This window comes from Plectropomus leopardus, chromosome 17, assembly GCF_008729295.1.
Source record: "Plectropomus leopardus isolate mb chromosome 17, YSFRI_Pleo_2.0, whole genome shotgun sequence".
NCBI lineage: Eukaryota > Metazoa > Chordata > Actinopteri > Perciformes > Serranidae > Plectropomus > Plectropomus leopardus.
Genome location: NC_056479.1, coordinates 31,150,435 through 31,176,839, shown reverse-complemented (window position 1 = coordinate 31,176,839; position 26,405 = coordinate 31,150,435). Strand labels below are relative to the sequence as shown.

Sequence of the window (26,405 nt, the reverse complement as noted above, 5' to 3'; positions counted from 1 at the left end):
ACAACGACTCTGTTTATTATATTAGCGGAGTAATTTAATACAGCAGGCTGCTTCATCTCGCTGCAGGCCAGAGGGCCATGCTCATCAAGGTGTAAGTGAGGACGAAGGGCAGGACGCAGCAGGACCGTGTCGAGACCTGCAGGCCTGCTGAGTCTTTGGGTCAGTGCCATCTCTGTTGGTTCTGTTTAAACCCAGAAAAAAAGTCTCTGTGAAGTGATTTTGTTTTTCAACCTTGAGGGCATTTGCTGGAAGGAGAGAGGTGGTTGGCTTGTGGCCCAGGACAAAGAGGTAATTGGTTGATAGTGTCCCTGCAGTGGACGTCCATATGCTGAAGATATCTATATATATCTATCTATATATCTACCTATATATATCTATATATATATCTATATCTATCTATCTATCTATCTATCTATATATCTATATATATCTATATATATATATATATATATATATATATATATATATATATATATATATATATATATACACACATATATAAAGACGGTTAAAACTGCAGAAATCTGGAGCAGATCAGCTATGGTTTGGATCTGTGATTATGGTGAGGTGAGCTTGTAAAACGCTTGTTTGAGCAGGAGGACAGGATGCAGTGAAGTGAGCAAACACCCTGCAGAGTCTTGTGTATCCACATCATACAAAAAAACTACTGGAGGTAAACAGTAACTGGTGTGGTGAGCTGAAGACATTTGGGTCAAAATCTCAGCTAAGAGACACTTCATAAGGCCCATAGGCACTCCTTTTCTCGAAAGAGAATATGAAGCTACAACCAGCAGCTGCTTAGCTTAGCTTTGCATGTAGTCAGAGCCTGTATATCACTGCAAAAATGACTCTAAAAAGAAGGGAAAAAAGCAATAAAATTGTGAAATATTAGTTAAAATCAAACTTAAAACAGAACTGGAGAATTTCTCTTTACAAGATTGTTTTGTAACAGCTAAAAAATGTCTCAAAGAACCACAGATAAATAAAAAAAACTGGTGCGGCCACACTAAAAACAAGCGTATCTGTCTCGATACAAGATTTAAGAGTTATTTTCCCAATATATGTCGGCCACTGACACAAAGAGGCACCTTTACTGGCAGTATGATACACCACCAGTTGGCGTCAGTTTGTTACACCACCAGCAAGTTTGTAAAACAAAGAGCTGGAAAGTCCCTGAAGGGCGAGTGGAAGAGGAGGTCGATGGATTCAACAAACCAAGAGCGTTCACCCGCCTCCTAAATAGTGGACTTCTATGTCTACATATTATGCTCTAGGTATCCTTTTGCATCTGCGGTGGATGATCCAGGATGCCGCTACCACGATGTCAACACAAGCACATGGTGGGAGGACTCTGCACGTGGTGAAGTTTAGGCAACAAAAGTCCTGTAGGGACCATTGTGATCCTAATATTACCTTGTTACCAGCAACGTTTGAACCTGACGCCGTTCTGCGGCGCATCATGTGGACGTGACAAGTTCTGTCCCGCTGCGTTCTCTACTAATGCCACCCATCTGAGTATCATGCTGCCACGACACGTGCCATCCGGTGGCCTATCATAACACTGCAACCGCTTCTGTCAGGCCACGTTCTCAGCTGGCTTCCCCCGTAGTGTATCACATAGTCGCAAGAGGTGGCTTTTGGCGGCAGGATCTTACGCTGAAATCACTGTAAAAGTGGCGATATTGGATGACTTCTGAGTAAGAACGAGCTGGAGAGAGCCAGCAATCCTCTCATCTAACTTTTGCAAAGAAAGTGAACAAGCCTACTTGCCAAAGTGTACAACCATTACTTTACCATGTATTTTTAAAGGGCCAGTTCACCCAAATTACAAAAAGCATACTTTTTACAGAACACGTGCCAGAAACTTTGCAATTCAATGCACATTGGAAACCAAGTGATATCCTGCCTCCGTGCCTGCTCCTGTCATATTATGCAACATTGTTTGAATGTATTATTTCCCCCACACCTCTTCATTTCACAATACTGCCTCTATGATTGGCATCTGATCTGCTCTAATTAGCAGCGGATGTTTAGTAAATCTGCGAGGCTCTTCATTGTTAGAGGAAGGATTAGATTTATCCTGTCTCGACACACTCTTTCAATCGACACAAATATCATTTACTCATCTCTGCGTGCTTTCTCACACACTCAGCCACTCAATCACAATGCCGTGTTTTATTTCCTCTCTGCAAGACTGGAGAGGAAATATTAAACAAATTTGAATATACACATTCAAAATGAATTCTCCTCTCTGAATTTGAACTGGATTGCACCACAATCTCATTTTAATTGTGCTCTCTGGTTGTAATTGACCCGTAATGCCTCAGATGTCTCCTACAGCATGTTCATTTCTGAGGTTGCATCTGGTTGTCCACTGAGCAAGCTTCATATATCAGACTCCAACAGTCGACATGCACTCTGTTTTATTTTTTAACGTCTCCACACTGTAAACTCTGACAAGTTGATTTTACTTGAAAAAAATCTTAGAAAAAGACTGCCTCAAAAAATGTAGATAAATATCAAAATTAGTCTTAATTTATGTTTACTTTATATCTAATTTTTAAATTTACTTAAAATTTAGTTATATACTTGATTTTAAAATTGACAAGTTTAACCCTTTCAACCCTAAGTAAACTGGCTTGATTTCTTTCAAAAACACAAGAGGGTAATGAGCGACAAAAGAAGAAATGACCCAAAATGAGTGGGAAATTCATTAAAGAAAAAAAGGGCAAGAAAATTATATGAAAAATATATTTTAAAATTTGAAATACATTAAATTATCCCAAAAAATGAACTTGCACCAATTAACCCAGGTTTCAAAGGTTAAATACTTGTGAAAGGGTGGTTGTACCCTGAGTGAACTTCATATATCTGTCTCCACACTCTCTCAGTCGACATGCATGCAATTGTTTTTTTAAATGTCTCCATCTCCACGCTTGTTTCTGACTCACTCACTACTTTAATAGAGGCTACGATCCGCATCTCACTCCTTCTCTTTGTAAGAATGAACCCAAGCCACGGAGTGATTCATTTTCAGTTCAATGAATGAATGCAATGCCTTTGTAACTACCTCATTTCAAGTGTAAATCATGATGTCTATTTTGACCTTGAACAGAGATCGACTGAGCTCTTGGTGCCACACAATGTAAGCCCAAGGCTACCCACTAAGTAATGTGGCAGGAAAAAAATAGAGATTTCAATTTCTTTACAAGCCAGCGTGTGAATATGAGAAAAAACCCTCCATCCTGTGTGAGTACATGTGGTGAAACCAGACAGACAACCTTGACTCTGCAAAATGACTCAGAAGGCGACAGAACAAAGAGGTCAGACATTTGCCAAGACAAAGAACGACCTCTTCCAAAATGATAAATAAAGCCTTATTTGCACGCTGTCAGGATCAGCAGTCAACTTCATGAACACTGATGGTGCAGCATACAGGATCTGCATGTGGTTACTCATTAACCCTTTGAGACCTGAGCAAAGTAGTGTGATTTCCTCCAAAAACATGTGGAGGAGGCAATAAGCTACTTGACAACACAAGACCCAAAAATAGCAAAAAAATAAGTTAAAAAAAAATTACCTGAAGATAAGCAAAAAATTTTTAAAAAACAAACAAACAAACAAACATGGGAAAAAAAGTGCAGAAAATTAAAAAATACATGCTTTTTTTCTGTTAAATTTAAACAAAGAATTATTTTAAAGATAACATTACGATTACACAGTTGTGTAATTACAAATCTTTCCGTAGTTTTTTGACAATTTTGTCATAATTGTCAGCCCTTTTCTAAAAGCTAATTTCAGGTAATTTTCCTCATCACTTTTTACTAATTTATTGCAGTTTGTGGGACTTTTCTTGCCAAGTTCGTCATTACAAAGAAATGAAACCAATGTGTTTGGCTTTCAAAGGGTCAAATAGCCTGTAAAAGGCATAAGTCCAGGGTTTAAAGGGTTAATTCACATTTTCCCCTAGGTGTGCCCATTTCGTCCTACACTCCAAAGTCTGTTGGTGAGTGAAGGTGTTTCCCTGGTGTCTGTGTAATATTCGGGACTGGATCTGTATTTGGTCATCGTGCTGTAAATCTCTGTGACTTTGTGCGCTCGTCGTGTATGCTTATGTTTTATTATTGTATTTTGTGAGGCACTTTGTGAATTTTAATTTTATGAAAAGTGTTGTATCAAATAAATAATGATATTATTAATAATAATGCCAATAATAATTGATAGGACTTATGTATTTTTATTATTAATAATAATCATAATAGGTCAAATAAAAATAAACAAAAGGAAATTAATTCACAAAATAATACATTTCTATTGCCTTCTTCCCATGTTTTTCAGAGTCAGAATCAGAAATATTTCGTTGGTGGAGAAATTGTGTTTCGTTACAGTCGCTCTGCTGCCAGCATAGAGAATTATTGCAAGTCTGAATAAGCACAAGCACAAGTATATAAAAATGTACATAAAAAAACAGAAATACAGTAATAGTAAACCAGTAGCACAATATGTAAATCTTGAAATGTTTAAAAGTAAAGGTTATAGTATGAGTATGTAAGTGTGTAAAAATATAAATGTAAGTAATACAGTAATAGACAGTTAGTTCTAGTATGTGAATATTTAATTTATAACATGGATAATGTGTTGAGTGTGAAAAGTGTGTAAAATATTAAACTGTGCCTTATGCTTCAATGCAGTGTATAACACTAGTATGTAAGTTCCGACATGCGAACATTAAAATGTGTGCAAAGCAAAAACAATGACCAAAATAATAATAATAATAATAATAATAATAATAATAATAATAATAACGTGTTAAATAGAGCCTGTAATCACGAAGCCTGCGTGCTGCAGGTTCAAAGGGTTAATTCTGCCTGTCCGCGTGCAGCATGTTATCGTCATTAATGTTACATGTGGCCTTTGTTCCTCGTGGGTGTACCCTGTGTCGCGAGGGGCGTGTGCGCGAGCTGTGGGAACGTGCCGACGTCACGGTCAGTCCTTTCAGTGAACGCCAAAATAAAACGAGTAGAAACTTTTCTATCGGACTCATAACTCGGCTCACATGGCGGCGGGGAGATAAGACGCGGGCAGCGCCGTTTTTGGGGGCTTAATGGTCGTTGGCACGCGGCTTTGTTCACGTCGCGAGGAGGCTGTTTCTTCTTCTTCTTCTGTCTTTCTTTCCGAGGGTCGCGAGCGACACAGAGCCAGCGGGCTGCCTCTCTTTAGCCGACCTGCTAGCTAACGTCAACTTGGAGGAAAAGTGGAGAAGACGGCGGCTGAACCGGGAGCTTATCCGCCTACAGAGACCTATGCGACGGACAGCAGGTAACCGAGCTCCCCGTACACCTTCGGCGCCTTAAACGCGACACGTGCGCTCTTTATGTGGCTCATTTGAAGACATTTGAAGGGTTAACGTCCTGCTTGTGTCCTCCGGCTGTGGCAGCGGCAGCATACGTAGCCTCCGCTTCTCTTGCACCAGCAACTTTACCCCCAAAATCCAAAATCGGCTTTTTTACAACAGTTGCGCTGATAATAACAGCGGTTCGTTATCGATAATGCGGCTGATATTCACGACTTTGGACACGTCAGGCGCCGTTTCCAGCGTTTTTTTAATAATGGACTTATCGAGCAGATGGAGACAATTACACACACGTTAGCAGCTGCGGCGGGTGACGGTTAGGACACACTCCCTGATCGCAGACACCTCCGCGCGGTCCTTCCCGGCTCGTATTTGATCAGTATTCATGCCGCGGCTCGACCTGCCCGCAGAGGCAGCTGAGACCGGGCCGGCCGGCGGGCGCAGCCGGCGGTGCAGCAATGCGGTAGACAGCAGCCGGTTTATGTTTCCTCAGGAACAGCGGGGGAAATCGAGCCGCTATTATTTACGTTTGGTCGATATGTCACGGGGTCACGGTTTGCTGACAGCAGCAGGATAGTCCGGCGGAACAAGGTCAAACGCGGCCGGCAGAGCGGCTCCCTGTCCCGGGCTGTCAGCCGCAGTGAGGAGGCTGCTGCTGCCCCCCGCGGGGCCGCGTGAACCGGCCTGCCAGGTGAAGAGTGCCGATGAATTATTCAGGCTCGTGCTGCATGTGATCAGCGTGTCCCAGCAATGTGCAGAGGAGCTGCTGCTGCTGGGGACAATGAGACACTTTGTCCGTGCTGCTCAACCACACCTGCAGCCTGCTCGTTCAAAATAGTGTTTCACTCTTAGGGGCCACTTCTGCAAAATGTCAGGGCCCGGGGCCAGTCGCAGGAGCCCCATAACATGTTCTGAGGATTTTCATACATTTATAGGACTTCTGGTTGTTTCTAAATTGCAGTACGTTTCGAGAAATTTAGGACGTTTATAGGATTTTTGGGCGTTTCTAGGACTGTGGGATGTTTAAAGGATTCCGGGACCGTTTTGGGGGTTTTAGGACGTGTCTTGGGTTTTAACACATTTCTAGGATTTCAGGATGCTTGAATGTGGTGCTTTGGTTCCTCAGCAGCTTGTTCTTTTGTTTCTTTGTATTTTACAGAGCAGTATGCATGTATGACACTGGACATTTTAAGGGTAAAAATAGACACTTAATGTAGGCTGCCTGCCTGAAGTGTCATGTGCTTCCCAGAGGCTCAATGACTGAGGCCTTCACTAAATACATGGCTGCATTTTATGAGGTTTCTACCTTTGTGTCGGGTACTTGGTAATAATCTTTACCTTGCACAACCCTAATCAGCAGCTCTGCTGGAATAAGTGGTTTTAAATGGCTTGCATAATTTCCATGGTTTAATCAGAATTTCAGTGCGTTTCTCAGGCCAGAGTCCAGATCAGCGTCAGCACAGTATGTTCAGACAGCTGAGGGGTCACAATGATGAGGAGGAGGCACTTTAGCATCCAGTGAACGTTTGGGACCTTTTCCCGCCTCTGTTTTTATGTGCTGCAGGTATGTTGACAATTTTGCTGTAATTGCAGTTGTGATAGGTGCGATGACTAGAGCCCAGAGACAAAGCTGGATGATTATTTTTGTCTGCAGCAAAATAAAAATGGAAATGAGGAACTGCCACAAACTGCTTGCAAAGGGCTATCAACTGCTTGTTCCTGAATTTGTTTGTTTTAACTATGAAGCAATGGCGTTGTTGATGCTGCAGACGGACCCCGAGACATCCGGTTGCTCTGAGTCAGAATTTTTTCGCTTTTGAGCGTGAGCAGAAAACCAGCACAGTCAGTGCAGTTACATGAATCAAGAGTGAATGGAAAGAAACCTTTGTGGACTCAAATATGAATTTTCTCCCTTTTTGTCATTTAGCCAAGCTTAAAAAAGACGATTTGAACAAAGTGATTTGTTGCAGACACTGTGCTGTCTCAGTCCACTGATTGGCTGCGATTTGAAAAGACAGGCTTCTAGTTTGTTGACCTGAGTGAGTAAACAGAGCTCTTCACTCGGTGTTTATCCGGCGTGTGTTTGTTCGGATTCATTTCAATTTGTATTTGCCCCCCCACCACTTCAGCTTTCTGTCTCTGCCTAATACTCAACACTGATAAACACTTAAAAGACACACTTCATCTGCAAAATGACCTTTTGTAGATTCACTACCAAAATGCAAAGAAAACATTTATTTTCTCCCATGCCTCGACATTGAATAAATCATACAAAAGTGGCAAACATTGATGATTAAATGAAGTAAAAGTTACCACATTTAACCCTTTGAAACATGACCACATCAGCTTGTTTTTCTCAGAAAATGTGTGCGAAGCAACTTCATAAGAAATAAGTAAAGTTACAAAAAATTACCTAAAAATGAGCAATAAAGGAAAATTCAAAATGACATGAAAGAAAGCCCCCCCCCCCCCCCAATTTTTTAAAATATAAAATTCCAATAATTATAAATCTTTTTTCTTTTTAAAAATTTTTTTTTTCAAATATCCTATATTTTCTCTCGCTCTCTCCAATTTTTGACATTAATTTTACCAATTTCTTGCAATTTGCTCATCATTCAATTTGCTAGAGTTTCAAAAGTAAAACACGTGTAAAAGGCGTCTGAATGCAGCAACAACCTGACAATCTCAGTTCGAAAGGGTGACCAACAGCAAAACTATATCAAATTCTCACAACTTGTGCAGACGATTCCAAGTGTCATTTATCTGGTCATATGCTCAATACTTCACGCACATGTGACTTTTCACTTAAATCTCACTATTTAATTCACTTAAGCGTACAAGTGGCACGACTGGGAAAGCATGCGTTTGAGCTCTGCTCGTATATTCGTTTGAGCTGGCCAGGCGTGCTGCTCGTCCACGCACGAGACCGTTAATGCAGAGGAGTTCTTCGTGTCCCGCTTGTACCAAAACGTGTGACGGCACTGCCACAGGGTGTCTCCCACATTCATCTATTTGTGGCAATTTGGCTATTTATGGCTATTTTATTAACAGCTCTGTTTTTTTGTGAGAGTTCGTAAATAGACATCCAAAACCAAAATACCATGTGGCTACTATAAAGATGTTTCGATCTTTATTTCGAATGTGCCAAATAAAATGGGAGAATACAAATAAAATATAAGTGAGACAACAACATTAAAATGCCCATCAGACATATTCAGTAGACAACACAAATATTTCATGTCGAAAAAAAGGATTTGGAGGACGTGAATATCAAGTCCACATACCCTTCCCCTATTTTTTAACATTTATTATGAAAAATTGTAATTGTGAACATAAATATTCCCAGTTTCTGCAATAATACTCACCATAAACTCCTTGATCAAATCCAGCAAGAACTGAGACAAAACAAGAACAGATCAATATGAATACACACACACACACACACATAAAAACAAAGAAAACACAACAAAAGGAAATACTATCAAAAGCAACCTACCTATCTTGTCCTCTGTCTTACTGTGTCCGTCCTCCTCTGTCTGTCCTACCATCTCACATCCTTTGAATATGGTTTTTTTTTTGAAAACATGTTTAAATTTGTTAAATGTTCGATATGATTTTAAGTGCACACTACAGTCCACTGACTTAGATATCGATGTATGGGCTAAATAAGATAAGAATAATTCATAATAAATCGGTCAGATAAAGAGCAGTGTTGAAGTAACGTAGAGCCTTTAAACTTGTTGCTCGGTCCTCCGCTGAGTGAGTTTGACTCATGAGTTCGGCCCGTGGCTCCGTCTTGACAATCCTCTTTTCTCTCCTCGCTGGCCTTTGTTTTCCTCTCTGGGATTTTTGGTGTGTCCTAAACAATTCACTGTAATCCTCTTGCAAACTATGCATAAATGGAGACCTTTTATTACAAATCCGACCGCTTTGCAACACACTGTATTCACAACACCCAGTAACTAATTTTTCCTGTGTCCTGTACTTTCCCCCTGCTGCCCCGAACTCCTTCGTTTCTCTCCTCCCTCCCTGGACTGCCCGCTTGTCTAAGGCTCTCATGTCTCTTGCCTCAGACAGCCCGTGTCCTCCGCTTATATTTTTTCCCTGCTGTCTCTTCTTCTTTTCTTTGTGGACTGGATGAACCACACCGGGCGTTGCTGCACCCTCTCGCCGCCCTCGCTGCCTCCTCACTTTCTCTTGTGGTGCTTCCCAGGATGACCGACAGTCATCGATTGAACCTGTCCATGTGTGTCGTCCTCTCCGTGTCCCCCTCCCACCCTTCCCACCCTCCCCTCCTGTCTCCTCCTCTGTTGCGTTCAGGTGAGTGATGGAGATGAGAGAGTTGACCGTGGTCGCTGGCAGCTTCGTGGGTTTCCAGCTTCTCTTCTCGGTGGCCAGCCCTCTGCTCTCCTCCGCCATCACGCCGGGTTACGGACGGCTGCCTCCCACCAAACTCACCGAGTGGAACTCCAGGTGCGTCCCCGAAACACACTGAGCTCCTCTGTAGCTCTTCTCCCACACGCGTCGAACACGTGGACGCTCTGGGAGGTTCATCCAGGACCCATGGGAAACCAAAGCTTTTTAGTTGATGTTTGTTTCATTCGTTTTGTTGAACGTTGTACCACTTAGTAGCAGAGAATAATAGCATACGTTTTACCTTGGAGCTTTTTTAAGGATGCACCAATTTACTGGCTGAACATAATATTCGACTGATAGTCACCTCTCATAGTTACTGAGACTAGGGCTGCACCCAGTGTCATGGTTTTTGTTTTTGTTTGTTTTTTTTACATCCAAAGCTTTTATCGCGTTTTTTTTTCTCAAATAAAATACTAATTAATATTATTTCAATTACTGTTAATAATTATTTATTAACTTTTGTATTTATTTACTCATTTTCATGTAATTTTCTTGTATTTTCTTTTTTACTAATTTCTTGCTATGTTTGGGTAATTTCCTCATTCCTTGTTCATATTATTGATAATAAGAATTTTATTTATATAGCACCTTTTAAAAACCGAGTTTACAAAGTGCTTTGATAGAAAAAGCTAAAGCAGAAATAGGAAATGTGGAGAGCAGAAATAGGAAATGTGGAGAGCAGAAATAGGAAATGTGGAGGGCAGAAAGCCAAACAGTCCTACCAAACATGAGCGAGACAAAACTCGGGCAGCATTAAGATACAGAGACACAAAATGTCAAGAGAAATAAATACAAATAAAAAGACTAAAAACTACAAAAACAATAAAACGTCAAAATAAAATGAAATAAAACATAAATAAAAAGAGAGTGAAGATTATCTGTTGTCATGTTTAATAAGGTCATCACCGCAGAAAAAAATCCTCAATCCTGAATTTGAATGAAGTGGGTTAAATGAGTTATCCTTTTTATTATTTCATGAAATCATTTTTTCTGTAATGAATTTAAATGTAGTCTGTGATGCCATCAGACCGCAGTGAAATAACCATTTTTAAAGGCTAACCGCCAAAAGATATGGACTGAGGCAGAACGTCTTGACAAAAACAGATTACATCTGTCATATTACAACAAATTACTTATTGAAAATGTTTAAATCACACAAGTGAGAAACAATCCTGCGCAGCCGCCACCGGAATCAAAAGATCCGAACAGCTTAACACTAATAATATTCGTTTATTGTGGCCTAATCTTAATCTACTATAGACATGCAAAGAAAAGCTGTTTTAAATATGGATGTCAGCGTAACGACTGAAGCTCCAGACACACCTCCGCTGAAAATGGTTGTTGTGTAACATTGCAGGGTATGTCGTCCTGACAGGGCTGACCTGTGCTGAGCAAACACTGGTGTTTTTGGGAATGCAGGTCCGCTGAGGCGGCCTCTGATGTGCCTCTGGCCAAATCATCACTGCACTACAGCTGCGATGTGAGCAGCTGGTGGAGCAGGAGCAGGTTTAAGTTTCATGCAGAAACCTCAGGGGTTAAGTTCAGAGGGCAATAACTTGTAGTTGCATAACATCTTTCAGGGACTCTCAGTTATCGGCAGTTTTTGAGCGTTTCTTTTGCTGCCTGAGTGAAGAGTTCATTTACACAGCTTACATTAGCCTTTCTGTCCTGATTCCAGAGTACGTGATGAATAGAAGGAAGAGTCTGAGGTCAAAGGTCGGGCTCTGATGGTTCACTACAGAGTGGCCCTCTGTTGCATAACCGCCGGCTCTCACTGTGTCACCGCGTTGTTTATGTAACTTAAGTGCACGGAGAGGAGGGAGGAAGCATTTCCAAAGGAAGAGCCGGGCTGACTGTCAGGTGTTGAGCACAGCTGCATTATCTGAGACACTGCGGTTAATATTGTTGATGTGTTGTTTCTTTTCTCGTCTTCTTTCTAAACCCTCATGGCCCGCTTTAATAACACACACTCACATCGCTCTGTGCACAAAATGTGCTTTTTCAAAGTCAGGCGATGAAAAATATTACGCTTTAATATGATTTTCTACTTTAATTCTAATTAACTTACTGAGTTAATTTGTTTTTAACCAACATCAGTCCTAATTATAAAGTCAAATATTCATTAATTTTCACAATGTTAAGGGTTTTGTCATGATGCCACTATGTTTTTAGATGAAAAACCAAAAACACTAAAACTGAATGATGTCAGTCTCCTCCTCCTCAGTGTGTGAGTGTAGCTGCTGACAGTCTGGGATATGTCAGTGTGTGAGTGTAGCTGCTGACAGTCTGGGATATGTCAGTGTGTGAGTGTAGCTGCTGACAGTCTGGGATATGTCAGTGATCAGCAGCTACATTGACTGTGACAGGTCACCTAGTGGAAATAGCATGCATTTCCTCCATATGCCAAATATGGTCAAAATGACCTCATCAGGTGGAAAATAGTCAAAATGACAAATTCCACAGTGTATTTTAGACTTATTGTAGGAGCTGAGCTGCAAATTCACTGATTACACTCAAATACACAATCTGGACTACATTTAGGACACATGCATCAACACACACACACACAATTATCAATTATTATTTAGGTGAGGATTATTTCAGTATTGATTTACCAGGATCAGAAGTATCCACAGAGGTCTCCCACTCCTCCAGATGAATCTAATAATTAACACCATGAAAAAATAGTTTCACATTAAACATCTGTGTGTCGTTTGTGCTTTTTGGTGGCCAGATGTCAGGAAGGGCTGCTCGCTCAGCTGCTGCTAACTCTAGCCCAGCTTAATTTTAGGCCACGATTCCGTCAGCGTTCATCGTGCACAAGTTTTTAACCAGGAGCCAAATTATCTGCAGAGGTCTCTTGAAAACCAACCGACGCAGTAATATAAAGAGGTAAAAACACTGCATGAGGCAGTTTCCCATTAAAGCTGAGTGTCTCTCTGACGCTCTCTGGTTGGCGCCGGACGTTGAGGAGGACTGTGAGCTCAGCTGCAGCTTACATTAACTCAGCTTGCTCCTCTGATGACCTTTTATCCTGTTAAAAGATAGAGTTAAAAAGATCTAAAGTGACGTGACTTGAAGCAGTAAGAAAGTAGTCGGCTGGAAATGTTTTAATGGCCAGCCATGCGGCCGACAGCCTGCGCTCATAGAAAACTCTGAATGATGGTCCCATCCGGTCGCTGATCTGCAGAGCTGGTCTTGGCCCGGGCTCAGGCCAGCAGCTGCAGCCTGTGGACGGGGGCTGCTGTCCTCCAGAGGCTGCACGGAGACAGTGGAGGAGCTGTGATTCAGGCAGGGGACAGATAAGGACCAGTGCAGCTCAGAAGTATCTCTTCAGTGGCCCAGATAAGCACTCCAAAGGTCAGGGGTGATACTGTAGGAGGTCTGATTAAAAAATACAAAAACACAAGGTACAGCCACGTGGACAGAGGGGATAACAGTGATGTAATTATACATGAGTGTATTAGAGACATAAGCACCCTTTATTATAATCATCAGCCTTTAGTTACAAGGAGGGATGCAATGATCGTGAAATTCAGTGACAATATTCATTTAAAAAAAACAAAGAACAAAGATATCTCTGTTATACAATAATAACACAACCTTTTTTTTTTTTTTTTTTTTTTTTTTTACAAAATACAAGGTAGATTTATTTATTAAAATGTGTCCTTGATCCTGCTGCATCTTTGGAGTTGAAGGCTGAGTTGATCAAAATCAGCAGCTTGTGGTGTCATGCGATTCCTGCTGTGCATTTTGTAAATCATAAAGCCTCCAATGTCAGTATGTCACCAATTTTAAGTGAATCTCAACTTATCAATAAATGTTCAATTTACAGCCGAGAGTGTGAAATAGGAGCGTGATTCTGGCCTGTTAGCGTGGTGAAAGTACCTTTTTTCGAGGACCTCCTACAGCTTAGGTACATTGGCAAGGAGCAAAAACCAAAAACCAAGTGTTTCTTTGTGAACAGATGATCATAAAAATAAGAAAGTCTTCTCTGTTTGGTGTTGCAGTTTAGCATGAGGTCTCCTGTCAGTTTAATCATGGAGTTCAGGCAGATACCAGCAGATATGAATTTCAGCCGATACGTCGGCTCCTGTACACTCGGATTAATCAGCCATCATGTTTATTTCTTTGTTCTTGTTTGTGTGTCCGTCTCCAGGTTGGTGTCGACTGTGCACGCTCTGATTGTGGGGTTGTTCTGTCTGTACATCCTGTGGTTCGACGATGAGGTCAACGCCAACCCCGTCTGGTAAGAGGAACAGAAAACTAATGCATTAAGAAAATATGCGACATCTCTGCAATGCAATGAAATAAAGCAGGAGAATAATACGGGACATGCAGACAAATACAACCGTCATAAACACAAAGCAGCAAAGACCAAAATCCCGACACATTATGCCTTGTCATTTTGGCAGGCTAAAAAAACCAATGTGTGAATGTGAACGCTCTAGGCGCTTTTAGGAGAAACCCGTCTTCTCACATTTGCCTTTTCAGCCCGTCAGCCGTGACGAGCTCACAGGGAGGAAACACATGAAGGGCTGAAGATGGGAGGTGGGCGGGAGTGAGGGATCGTCAGGGCTGGTAGTTAATACCTTTGGAGAGATGACGACGGCGTTCCCGTCTTCAGAGTGAAAACAGGAAGCAGAGAGGACGGATCTGAAGTGTCAGCGGCGTCTCCGGGGAGTTGTAGATTCAGTGGATTTAGCCTTTGATTATTGTCTTTACTGTCTTCTCTCTGTCTCTGCTCCCTCTCTGCGACTGCTGACTGTGTTGTTTGCATCAGTGAATCCTGAAAATTTCCCTAATTTCTGCGTCCTCTTCAAAATCTCAATCAGTCTTTAAACACTTCTCCTCAGCTTTCTGTCTCTGCAATATTCTCACCACACACTCCTTCCTCTTCTGCTGAATCCCTCCAACAAGCCTCCTTTTCACAGCAAACAGCAGCAGCCTAGAGCTCTACCCCCCCCCCAACCACACACACACACACACACACACACACACACACACACACACCAGCCCTCCATGAGCCCCTCCTGCCTCTATCCCCTCAGCTTTGCAGACTGCCTTCCCTGCTTTTGGTTGATTGTAATACACACACACTTTTTATTAATAATTTTGTCGTTGAAAATAGGAAATTCTATACTTTTTAGGACAGTTTGCATTCAAACGTAAGGGCCAACACAGTAATGGAGACGTGTTTACTTGTGGCAGGTTTCAGGATTTGTCTATAGAAGAAAGAAAAATGACCATAAAGATAAAGGATACAATAAACAATAGTGTAACACGGTCGACAGTATAAGTATGAGTAAGCTGTACAGTTTTTTGCAGCTCTTTGTGCTTGTGCTGAATTTCTCAACTGATCCCCTTCGCCCACCTCCCCGACCCCCCCAGCACCATCGTAATGCCTTAAAGCTCGTCTCATTGCACGCAGAGTGCTGCAATAATTCTGCAGTCAATCTGATTGTATTACAGCATCATTAATGTCCGTCACACAGCAGCGTTGTTCCCGAGCCACACTGTAGAAAGCTGCATTGTTTCCAGCTGCTGCTGCGGCTCTTATCACGATCCATTCATTAACGAGCAGCACGTCTGAGCGCCGCGCCCAGACCGCCTGCGCTCCTTGATTGGCTTATCCTGAGACGACCTCCACACGTTCAGGGCCATCAGGGAAAACTGAGGGGCCAAATTTCAGGGTCGTGTTGAGGTCGACCTGGTTTAGATTTAATATATTTAACTTAAATCTTTCAACACGTTATTATCTTCCAAGTTGACATCGAAGACACTGGATCGCATGCAAGAACATTTTTGAATCCTAAACTTCTTTTATCTACAAAAATAAGAGTAAAGTAAGATTAGCCTTTATTATTCTGCAAGTAGTTCTGACCGAGGTATCTGATTGGCCCACAAGACATTAAGAATGTGCTCAAATCTGCATGACAGCGCGCTTTCCTCATCACTGAAAATATTACTCCGCCACTTGTTAACCCTCCCGTTGTCCTTGGGGGTCATTCTGACCCCAAATGAAATCTTTTGCTACCAAAATATGTTTTTTTATACTTATGTAAACAAGGTTTTTGGGCCCTAAGTTCCAAAACGAAGGGAAAAATGTGTGATAATGGGTTGGACTGAAGTTAGACTAAAGTGTAACACAGAACTGATTAAAAATCTATAAAATGTGCGTAAAATAACAGTCAAGCCAGGGCGGGGTCAGAGTGACCCCAGAGGACAAAAGGTGCATGGCAATCAGGAGGACATTACGAAATGCACATGCAAATATTCCAGAAGTCGTTTTCGGCGCTGATTGTTTATGAACTGAATTTCTGTATGTGAATGTTCTGCCTCAGAATTCACTTTTTGTTTTCCAAAGTTCACAAATTCAGAATCAAAAATTCACATCTTGTAACAGATCAAATAATATATATTCAAGTCACTCAAATTCAGCGGCCAAAATACTTAAATTCAATTTACTAAAATTCAGAGTAAACATCGGGGAACTTCAGGAAAAGCAGTCGATTCTAGATCAAGTCAAACCGACATCATGACACTGATGCTTGATGCAGTGCATAAATATTCAGTGCTCGAAATTCAAGGCTTTTTTAATATTATTTAATATATTTACTTCCATCTGCCTACGACCCGAATAATACCAGCATAGTCCACCGTCTGCTCGATTAAAAAAATACTGTAAGGCTTAATTTAGATTATCCAAACAGAGTATATTATTTACAAGTTTGAGTAATAATGTACTATTATTAATAATGTACTATTATTGTGTTTATAAATGTAATATTTATCTGCGACACCAAAGCTCCGACTCAGCCGTCTGTGGACGTGTCTCTAAAGGTTTGCCCTCGTTACTCTCACGGTTATAAAGGAGCCTTAAAGCAAAGACGGCGTCACTGAGACAGGAGACAGTCAAAGAGACAAATGAGAGGACAGAGTTCGGTGTGTCTCAGGTGAGGAGACACTTTCATGTTCCTCTGAGCAACCTGCTTTAACACTTACGTGTGACTCGTTCACATCTAAAGACTATTAGTCACACAGATTTTATTTTTAAAATATTTCTTTTATTTTCATTTCATTTTGCAAAGTCTGAGGATTTACCAGGGTCACGATTTTCCAAGCAGTCTTACTTCAAAGTATAAATACTCTTGGTCAAATATTACTCCAGTACAAGTTTGGTGAGTCACATTATTACTTGAGTACTTGCTTTAAAACAACAACAAACAAAGTTTTCAAAGTAGGGCTGGGAGATATGGCTTTAAAGTATTTTGAAATCTCCTCTTAACTAATGTAAAATACAACAAACGATACGATACGATACGATACAATACAACATACAATACAATACAATATAATACGACGCTCTGGAGAGAGTCTCATGCCGGTTGCTAAAAAAACAACGAAACAGTTTATACTCGATGTTTGCGATAAAATTATATCTGTCGCACGTGGAACAAGCCTTTGTTATTGTTTCTAAAGTGCTGCCGATACAGATATTTTGTCCAATGGTGTGTTAACATCACGCCCGTCATGCCCTCTTTTTTATTGATTTTATAAGAATAAAAAAAACACAAGTTGTAAATGCACAGACTAACAGTAACAGCAAAAAAATCAACCATAATTTTTTTAAAACCAAATCCAACAGAAAAAGGAGAAATTAAGCATGTGTAATGAAACAGTTGTGTGGAAGTGTCGGGGCAGAATAAAGGGGGGAGCTCTGTAAAAGCAGCTGTGGACTCCCCGTGGAGAGGAGCTGACTCCTGGTTCATTTTTTTTATTCCTATAAGAAAATGAGTGAATCCAACAGCTTCTGTTGAATCGGCGGTGCGTGCCCCTTCACAGCACGTACCGGGTCACGTCAGAGAGTCCGCTCAGGTCCCCAAACACTGAGAGGCTTGGCTGTACAGGTAATGAGGAGCAGCAGGGTGTCTGTCAGACAGGAGGGCTGCTCTCGTATCTGCTCTGTGCGTCTCCGAGTGCAGCCGAAAAGTGATCCTGCTGATGAGCGAGCAGGAGGAGCGGTCAAACACACCTCGCAGTAAAAACAAGATGAATGAAAACGACTCGGATGATCTGACAGACAAACTGACATAGAGAGAGCGTACGGGATATGTGGTTTAGTCAGACTGTGTTTTGTTTTTTGTTCTGATTGATTTTTTTGTTTTTATTTTAATATTTGATTTGTGTAGTGTGTACTGTGAACTATGGGGCTACTGCTTCAGGTTTTCACTTCTCCAAGTACACATTTTAAATGTTCATTTCAAAGTTGATAATGTTTGTTTAATCCTGGGAAGAAAAATTGTGTTCATGATTAATATTTCATTAATTGTGCAGCCAGAAGCACAAACACACAAAAACCAGCACAAAACGTTGAAAATCGCAATATTGTTCCGTGACTCAAATATCACAATAACATTGTATCGTTGTGCCTCTGGTGAATCCCGACTTCATGAACAAAGGGACCGAGCTGAAGAGAATTTAATGTCGTGAATGTCAGAAAATGTTCCGACAGTCAGAAGCGCTCAGTCAAGGTGCCGACAGATACACGGATACAATATTCGAAGTGATGTGATGAACAATATCAGGTGAAACGTGACCGCTGGACGAGCTGAGCCGCTGCACAGTACTGTGTGTGCGTGTGTCTGTGTGTGTCTGTGTGTGTCTGTGTGTGTGTGTGTGTGTGTGTGTGTGTGTGTGTGTGTCTGTGTCTGTGTCTGTGTGTGTGGTTGGGTTGTGTTACACAGGCGGTCAGACAGTCGTTTGCCACTCGATCCGTGGCTGCTGATTGGAGGATCAGATGTCCACTGACACAGAGACACCTTCACTGTTGTTTTGAACAGATGGTATTTGCAGAGACACCTGACGGTCACCAGAGCGGCTCTCGACCGTTTGAGACAAACAGAGACGGTTCGTCTTCATAGCTGTTTCGGGGATAGTCTGTTTACAGTATGAGTTCATGGATATTAAATGTTCATTTGCCGTTTTTTTGCAGTTACATTTGTTCCTAAAGTTGAGTGTTGATCACACGAGCTGGTTACAGATACTCATATACTGAATATCTTACAAGGCAATTTGATTCTGGAGGCAAAATATTTGAACAAATGCAGATCTCCTTCTGTTTTTGAAGCATCTAAAAATGGATTTTTAAAAAAGGAGGTATTTTAAGTAATCTCACGCTTTCACAGACAGCCTTAATAAGACTCCCTGTCTTCTTATTTTCTCATGTAATATATTTAGATTTTTATTACCTCCCACATTAGAGGCAATAGCACCTTGGCCCTAACTATCTGCTGACTCAGTGGTTTCTCACCTGTTCTGACAGGTATTTGGGTAACTTGTTTGGACTAGCTCTCTGTTCTCTGTGTATTTTGTGTATTCTTGTTGTGTGTTGTGGTTTTTTTCATCATGAACTGTGCAAACAGTTTTGCATATGTTACACTTAGGGACTGTTGGCACATTTTTACTCACTTTTCTCTCTTCCTGTTGTGATAATTGTGTGTGTTGATGCATGTGTCCTAAATGTAGTCCAGATTGTGTATTTGAGTATAATCAGTGAATTTGCAGCTCAGCTCCTACAATAAGTCTAAAATACACTGTGGAAACTAAATAGTTACATTCAAAAAAACATTCAAACAACTTGTATTATTTCTGGGTGTCATTCTGGGCTTTTGACTCTGAATTTGTCATTTTGACTATTTTCCACCTGATGAGGTCATTTTGACCATATTTGGCATATGGAGGAAATACATGCTATTTCCACTAGGTGACCTGTCACAGTCAATGTAGCTGCTGATCACTGACATATCCCAGACTGTCAGCAGCTGCACTCACACACTGAGGAGGAGGACACTCAACATCATTCATGTTTTTATTTTTTATTTAAAGGGTGAAAACTCTGAAAATGAATGAATATTTTATATTTATGATTAGGACTGATGTCATTTAAATGAATAAACTCAGTGAAAGTAGAAAATAATATTAATATATTTAACATTTTTAACGCTTGATTCTGAAAAGTGCGTTTTGTGTGCAGAGCGATGTGAGTGTGTGTGATATTGAAGCGGGCCCTAAAGGGTTAATGAAGACCTAAGCATGTATCACTGGTCAGACAGTCAGGCCTCCGTGAGCTCTCTCTGAGACTCCCGCTGAGTGTTTGAGGGGTTTGCAGAGGTAGATTATAGATCAGATTATCGTCTGTCGGTTTTACAGCTTGTTTTAATTATGTGCTCTTTTGCTCCACAGGGGGGACCCCAGCCTCGTCAAGCTAAACGTAGCCATAACCTGCGGTTACCTCCTGTATGGTGAGTTCATATTTGTGTTGCACACGTGTGTTCGTGTCCCGTCTCGTGTACTGTGTGTGAGGTAAACACACAAAGGAGAGCCACTTCCACCTGAAGTAACCCGACTGCAGTCAGAGGCACCAGAGCCAGGCGCGTATGTCAAGAGACAGATACACTGATCCAAAACAGAAAGTGCCTTTCATTAAGTATTTTGACAAGCCCGTCCATTTAACTGTTTTGGAAAATGAAGGTTGTGAAGCCAGTTTAAAGCTGGACTGCTGACTTTTGTCTCCCCCCTCTGGCAGTAAGAGTTATTACACAAACACCGTCAAACAGGTCTGTGGCGTCTGTCTTCAGGCCTGCAGGAGCCTCTCCTCCAGTCTTAGTTTGACTTCAGTGCTTCCCTTTGAATGCTGAGCGTCTTTTTCATCTGGAGCTCCAGAAACTGTCTGCATGCTCCTTATGTGCAAAGCAGGATAATTGCATTTCTTTTCTTTCTCCTGCTTTGAAGAAAATCTATATAACTTCAATAACCACATACACTGTTATAGAAATTCTGTTGTTTTTACAGAAAAAAACTGGCAGCTGTGGTTGCAAGAATAATTCTGTAAATTTAACAATTTAAATTTAAATTTTTAAGCTCTGCAATTTGAATTGTCCATTTGGAAGACAAAACTACCAGTCACATGTATAAAAACCCCCAAATTAAATTAATAATTGAAAATCTACACATTATTTTTCTTTCAACTTCAAATAGCTGTTATTGGCAGGTAAAATAACTTTTTTTTCTGTCAATGTCCTAAAATGTATGCCAAAAACATTTTGTTAATCAGATTTTTGAGTGAACATCAATAGAAAAGTTTTGATTAACATTCAAATGTGACACCAGGATGTTTTAAAATCCTACAGTACTACAGTAAATTCTACAAAGAATTATCATTATTTTAACATCGTATTACTTTAAAGTGAAGTGCTTTGTTTGCTTCAGTGCTGTACAAAATATGACTGTAAACTGAACACTATATCAGTGTTTTTCTATTTACAGATTTATGTCATGATTTCACAGCACTCTGCTGGTAATTTAACAGACTTTTTTTTACAGTGTGCTCACTTACATAGACGTATTCTTATCGTAAAACACTTCATTCCTAAATGTTGTCTACATTTTAATGTTTCTTGTGCTCCGTGCAGCTGCGGCTCTTTGTCTGTAAAGCCAGATATTTACATCTTTATCCTCCTGATCAGTGAGCCAGTTCTCTAACCAGCCTGTCCCCCCTGCGTCCTCTAGACCTGGTGCTGCTGGCCTGTAACTGGAGCACTATGGGGGACAGCTTCTTTGTCTGTCACCACTTGGCGGCGCTCTATGCGTATGGATACGTGCTGGTGAGTCTTACCGCTCGGGGTGTCTGCAGCTCCTGAGCAACTCTTAAATGGTTTCAATTCAGTGTTAGAAATAAGAATTCAGTCCGCACTCAGCACTTAGATAACTAAACTTTATTATCATTATTATTATTATTATTATTCTTATTACAAACGCTCACAGGACTTTTTATCCCTGAAACTCCTGGGATCAGTACTGAGTGGTAAATTTGCTTTTTTTGCACCAAATAGATGCAACAAGTTACAGAGTTATTAAATTAAATAGGTATGTGTTGTGTATGTTAGATGATATGGTTACTGTACAGTGCTCCCACTCTGGTTAATTCACAGATATCATCATTTTTTATTTTTATCGTCATCATTTTCACAGTTTTTTTCCCGCTGTGTCATGTGTTTTTCACTAGTTGCAGACTCGTTTGTTATTTATTCGTTCTTTTTACAGATTTTATTGCTATTTATAACTTTTGACAGCCATTGCTATCATATGTTTTTCCTGAATGCACAATGGTAAAATAAATTTTAAAAATATATAATCCTTAATAGTCATTAAAAAGTCTTAATTGCCTCAATCATTGGATCTAATTTAATGTATCTACCTTTTTAATTTCCTTTGGTGAAAATGAGTCAAGCTTGTCTTTGTCAAAGTGCACATTTCTGATGTTAGAAAACTTAAACGTGTCCACTGAGCCTAATTCTGTCTTTGTTTTATTCATGCACTTGACCTATTTAACAAAATGGAGATTAACCTAACATACTCTCATAACCATATTCCTACATACACACGACCATATGAACTACTTATTTGGTATAAAATGATCACAGAAAGCTCTTTAAAAGCATTAAACTGAAGTACCTTATGCCTGCAGATATTATAATATAATCCGTTATAATATGATCCATATAATCAAAAAGCTATTGGAGACGCTGAATTTTTCATGTCTCATAATTTTTATTGTTATTTATTTTGCTCGTCTGTGTGTGTTTGCTCATTGCAGACACGTGGCGTTCTTCCATACTTTGCCAACTTTCGCCTCATCTCAGAGCTGTCCACGCCGTTTGTGAACCAAAGGTAAGTCAGCCCTACTCATGACGAGATGTTGGCTTACACTTCCTCACTGTCCATCATTTCGATAGATCATCACCATCATTTTAGTTTTAATTTTATTTAAAATAATAATAATAATAATAGTACGTATTGTATAGCATTTATTTTCATCCCAGGCTGTGATAATCAAAAAACTCTAGTAATGTTTTGAAGGATATATATATATATATATATATATTTTTTTTTTTTATTTTTTTTTTTTTTTTTTTTTAATCTAAGAACATAGTGGTATGCTATTTAAAGGGTTAAATTCTGAAAATTAATGAATATTTGATATTTATTCATTAGCACACATGTTAAAAAAAAAACAACTCAAGTGAAAACAGAAAGTAGAAAATAATATTAATGATAATAGTTTTTGTGTGCAGAGCGCTAAAAAAAAAAAAAAAAAAAGCATGGAAATCAATGTTGATCATTGACAGATCCTTTCTGGCTGTGATAATCAAAAAAAAATTACTTAGCATGTAGTATATTAAAAATATTCAATTTTTGTATTTTTTTTTCATGACAAAAACCTGGCATTTAAAGGCTTAAAATTCTGACACTTAATGAGTATTTGATATTTATGATTAGGACTGATGTTGGTTGAAAAAATAACTCAATTAAAGCAGAGAATAACATAAATGTATTTTCACACGTGTGTGATATTAAAAAGGGCCCTTAAGGATTAAGAACAATGAAGTGTATTTTTAAAAAGCTTGTGACTAAACCACTCATTTGATCCTTTTAAAAACAGTGTTTTTTTTAATGCCTGAAAAATAGTAATTTTGGAGATAGGAGGTTTGTGCCCGACAGCAGCGTTTTATTACAAAATTATTTTCAAAATTGAAGAAAATTGCACAATATGGGAGGGATAAAGTGTTCACATAAGAGCTATGTAAATATGTCAGAGGGAGTTTTATAAAAAAAAAAAATGAAAATAGTGCTCAGTGTGGTTTGTTAAAACACAGAGTTTCACGTATTTTCACTGACTCGGTCCAGAACTGCTGCTCTGCTGCTGCTCTGCTGCTGCTATACTGCTGCTCTGCTGCTGCTCTGCTGCTGCTATACTGCTGCTCTGCTGCTGCTATACTGCTGCTATACTGCTGCTATACTGCTGCTCTACTGCTGCTCTGCTGCTGCTGCTGCTGCTGCTATACTGCTGCTATACTGCTGCTCTGCTGCTGCTCTGCTGCTGCTATACTGCTGCTCTGCTGCTGCTATACTGCTGCTCTGCTGCTGCTCTGTTGCTGCTCTACTGCTGCTATGCTGCTGCTCTGTTGCTGCTCTACTGCTGCTATGCTGCTGCTCTGCTGCTGCCTCCATCAGCTGCTGTGGAAGATAGAGACACCCTGGAACCCGGTTTCAAAAGTTTGCGTTTTCAGGCCCCCAAAAGGCCGTTGTCATGTGAACAAAAGGCCAAACCATAAAACAAAAGTTTAGCGATTCATGCACGAACCGTTGCCATGTCAACGGCCCCTTGAACTGATATTGGGGTTTTTTTCGATGGCATAAATATGTTTTGCCACGGTGGAGTCGCTCGACTTCTGATGTCATTATCTGGGTGTGTTAGTCCGATTTAGAGAACTTTGATTCAGTCTGATTTCAGTCTGACTAACATGTTTACACGTATTTTCAAAGGCCAGTTTTCGTTGCACTAACGCCAAAATTCGACCTTTTCTAAGACGATGTAAACGTTCTGACTGTTGGAAAATTTTTGGTTAATGCGTCTGTTCTGGTCCTCCTCTCCCTCCAGGTGGTTTTTCGAGGCATTAAAGTATCCCCGCTCACACCGGCTGGTGGTGCTAAACGGCGTCGCCATGGCGGTGGTGTTCTTCCTGGTGCGCACCGCCGTCATGCCGTCTTACTGGGCCAGCGTATTCGCCACCTTTGGCACTCCGGACTTTGAGCGCCTCGGTTTGGGCGCTCAGGTGGCCTGGATCACGTCCTGCATCGCCCTGGACATCTTGAACACTATCTGGATGTACAAGATCACCCGCGGCTGCTACAAGGTCCTGACCGGGCAAGGAGGACGAAAGGTCAAGGAGGACGCCGAGAAGGACGGGAAGCACGTCAACAACCACACAGACTGAAAGAGAAGTAGAGCAAAGGATACGACCGACACGAACAGGGAGGGAGGCTGGACATCCAGGAACCTCACAGCCTCAGCGTCCTTCCCTCTGACCCCCAATCCAGTCTCCTTGTAGTTGGCTAGTGGACCGAGCTCGTCCTTCAGGTCCTGACCCCGACACGAGACAGAGACACTGCTCTTTGTCTCGCTCAAGCACCAGCCTTCGCAGCCTCCGTGTTATCCTGCTGGGCGATAGCTTTCGGTCACAGACGACATGGTAGAGCTCACAAGCACACTTTTAACTCTGTCTTTCACTCGCCTCCTTCGCCCCCCCCCCCCCGTATCCTCTCACGCTCACCTTCAGCCAAAGCCCGATCCTCTGAAGTGCCTGTGAAAGACAGGAAAAGCAATAATCACGGAGGAACAGGATCACTAACAGAAGACAACCACCTCTCGCTCGCTGTCGCTCCCCGAGCTCCTCCTGTCGCTCAGACTCCGTCCACGCCGCGAGGAGACCCTCAGAGCGACGTCCTCCCGCCTCCGATCCATACAGTGTTTGTGAATCTATAGGGCTCTTGTCTTTAAACTCATCAGACCTCACAAAAAGAGACAGAACAAACACCATAATGCCTCTTCTACAGTATCACCTGCTGTGGCCTCCTGTAACACGTGGCGCCTGCCTGTATCACCAGCCATGCCCCTCCAACCTCCGGACTATCGGGACGATATATCAAACAGCTGAATATGCATGCAGGAGAGACCAGCTCTCCACCACCCTGAGCTTCTTACAGGACCACTTTTGCCTTTTCAGTATTCATCGTGTTTGTATTCTCTTCTTCGACACATTGAGGTCTGATTCGGATCCGTGGAAACCCTCTGCCTCACTGGATCGACTCCGCCATCCAGCTCCAACGTTTGCTTTGGTTCTACCTCTCCCATCGCCTTACAGAGACTTCCTGTCCTCTCGAGTTAATCAACGTTTTGTCTCCTTTCTCTGTAAAGACTGGTTTTAGCCTTTAACCCTTTAGAACCTGGATGGACATCAGTTTTGTTGTGCTGCCCTCAGACACCATTCACATTCACATTTTAACCTCTGGAACCGGAAAAATCTGGTTCGATTTCTTTTGAAAACATGGAGAAAAAAGGCAACGAGCAACTTAGCCAGAAATGTCCCACCAACCGAAAAAAATAGTAAAAGGTGACAAACATGAGATTATTAGATATTACAATTGATCACTAACTAAATGTTTTTCTTTTTTTGTGTCAGGTAAGTTTCCTGTGTCTTTTTACTAATGTCTTACCAATTTTTGAGCATGTATGTATGTATATATGTGTGTGTGTGTGTGTGTGTGTGTGCGCGTGTGTCTCTATGTGTGTATATATGTATATATAATTATTATTATTATTTTTTGAGTTGCTTATGGCCTTCCCTCCATGTTTTCGAAAGAAATGAAGCCAGTCTCGTCAGGTTTCAAAGGGTTAATGTGTTGTGATGGCGCTGATTCAGAGTGCAGTGAGCCAGAGCAGAGCGTCAGTGTATCTGTGCAGAGAAACAGCCCCGGAGGCTTTTATACCTTCTCTTATCTCCTTTGTTCTCTCTGACTTGGAGAACCTAATTTAGGAAAAAGTCCACACACACACACACACACACACACTAACACACACTCTAACACTCGTGGATGTGTGGTCATTTTCCTCTCACGTCTTCAGGTTTGCACAGAGAGCAAACGGTACACTGTACCCGGTGCCCTCCTGAAACACTGACATGGTGCTCTCGCGTTGATTCTGCAGAATGTCAGCAGTAGGAAATGCGAGCAA

At 41.1% G+C, this 26,405-nt stretch overlaps 1 protein-coding gene across 1 annotated transcript; it reads left to right on the top strand.

Moving 5' to 3' along the window:
• The first annotated feature begins 5,067 nt into the window (after positions 1-5,067).
• tlcd4b (TLC domain containing 4b) lies at positions 5,068-25,776 on the top strand. The gene is made up of 7 exons (XM_042505728.1): positions 5,068-5,319; positions 9,674-9,826; positions 13,929-14,018; positions 20,015-20,073; positions 21,341-21,435; positions 22,428-22,501; positions 24,273-25,776. Exons 2-7 carry the CDS (start codon positions 9,681-9,683, stop codon positions 24,607-24,609), a joined length of 801 nt encoding a protein of 266 aa, XP_042361662.1. The 5' UTR covers positions 5,068-5,319; positions 9,674-9,680; the 3' UTR covers positions 24,610-25,776.
• The last annotated feature ends 629 nt before the right edge of the window (positions 25,777-26,405 follow it).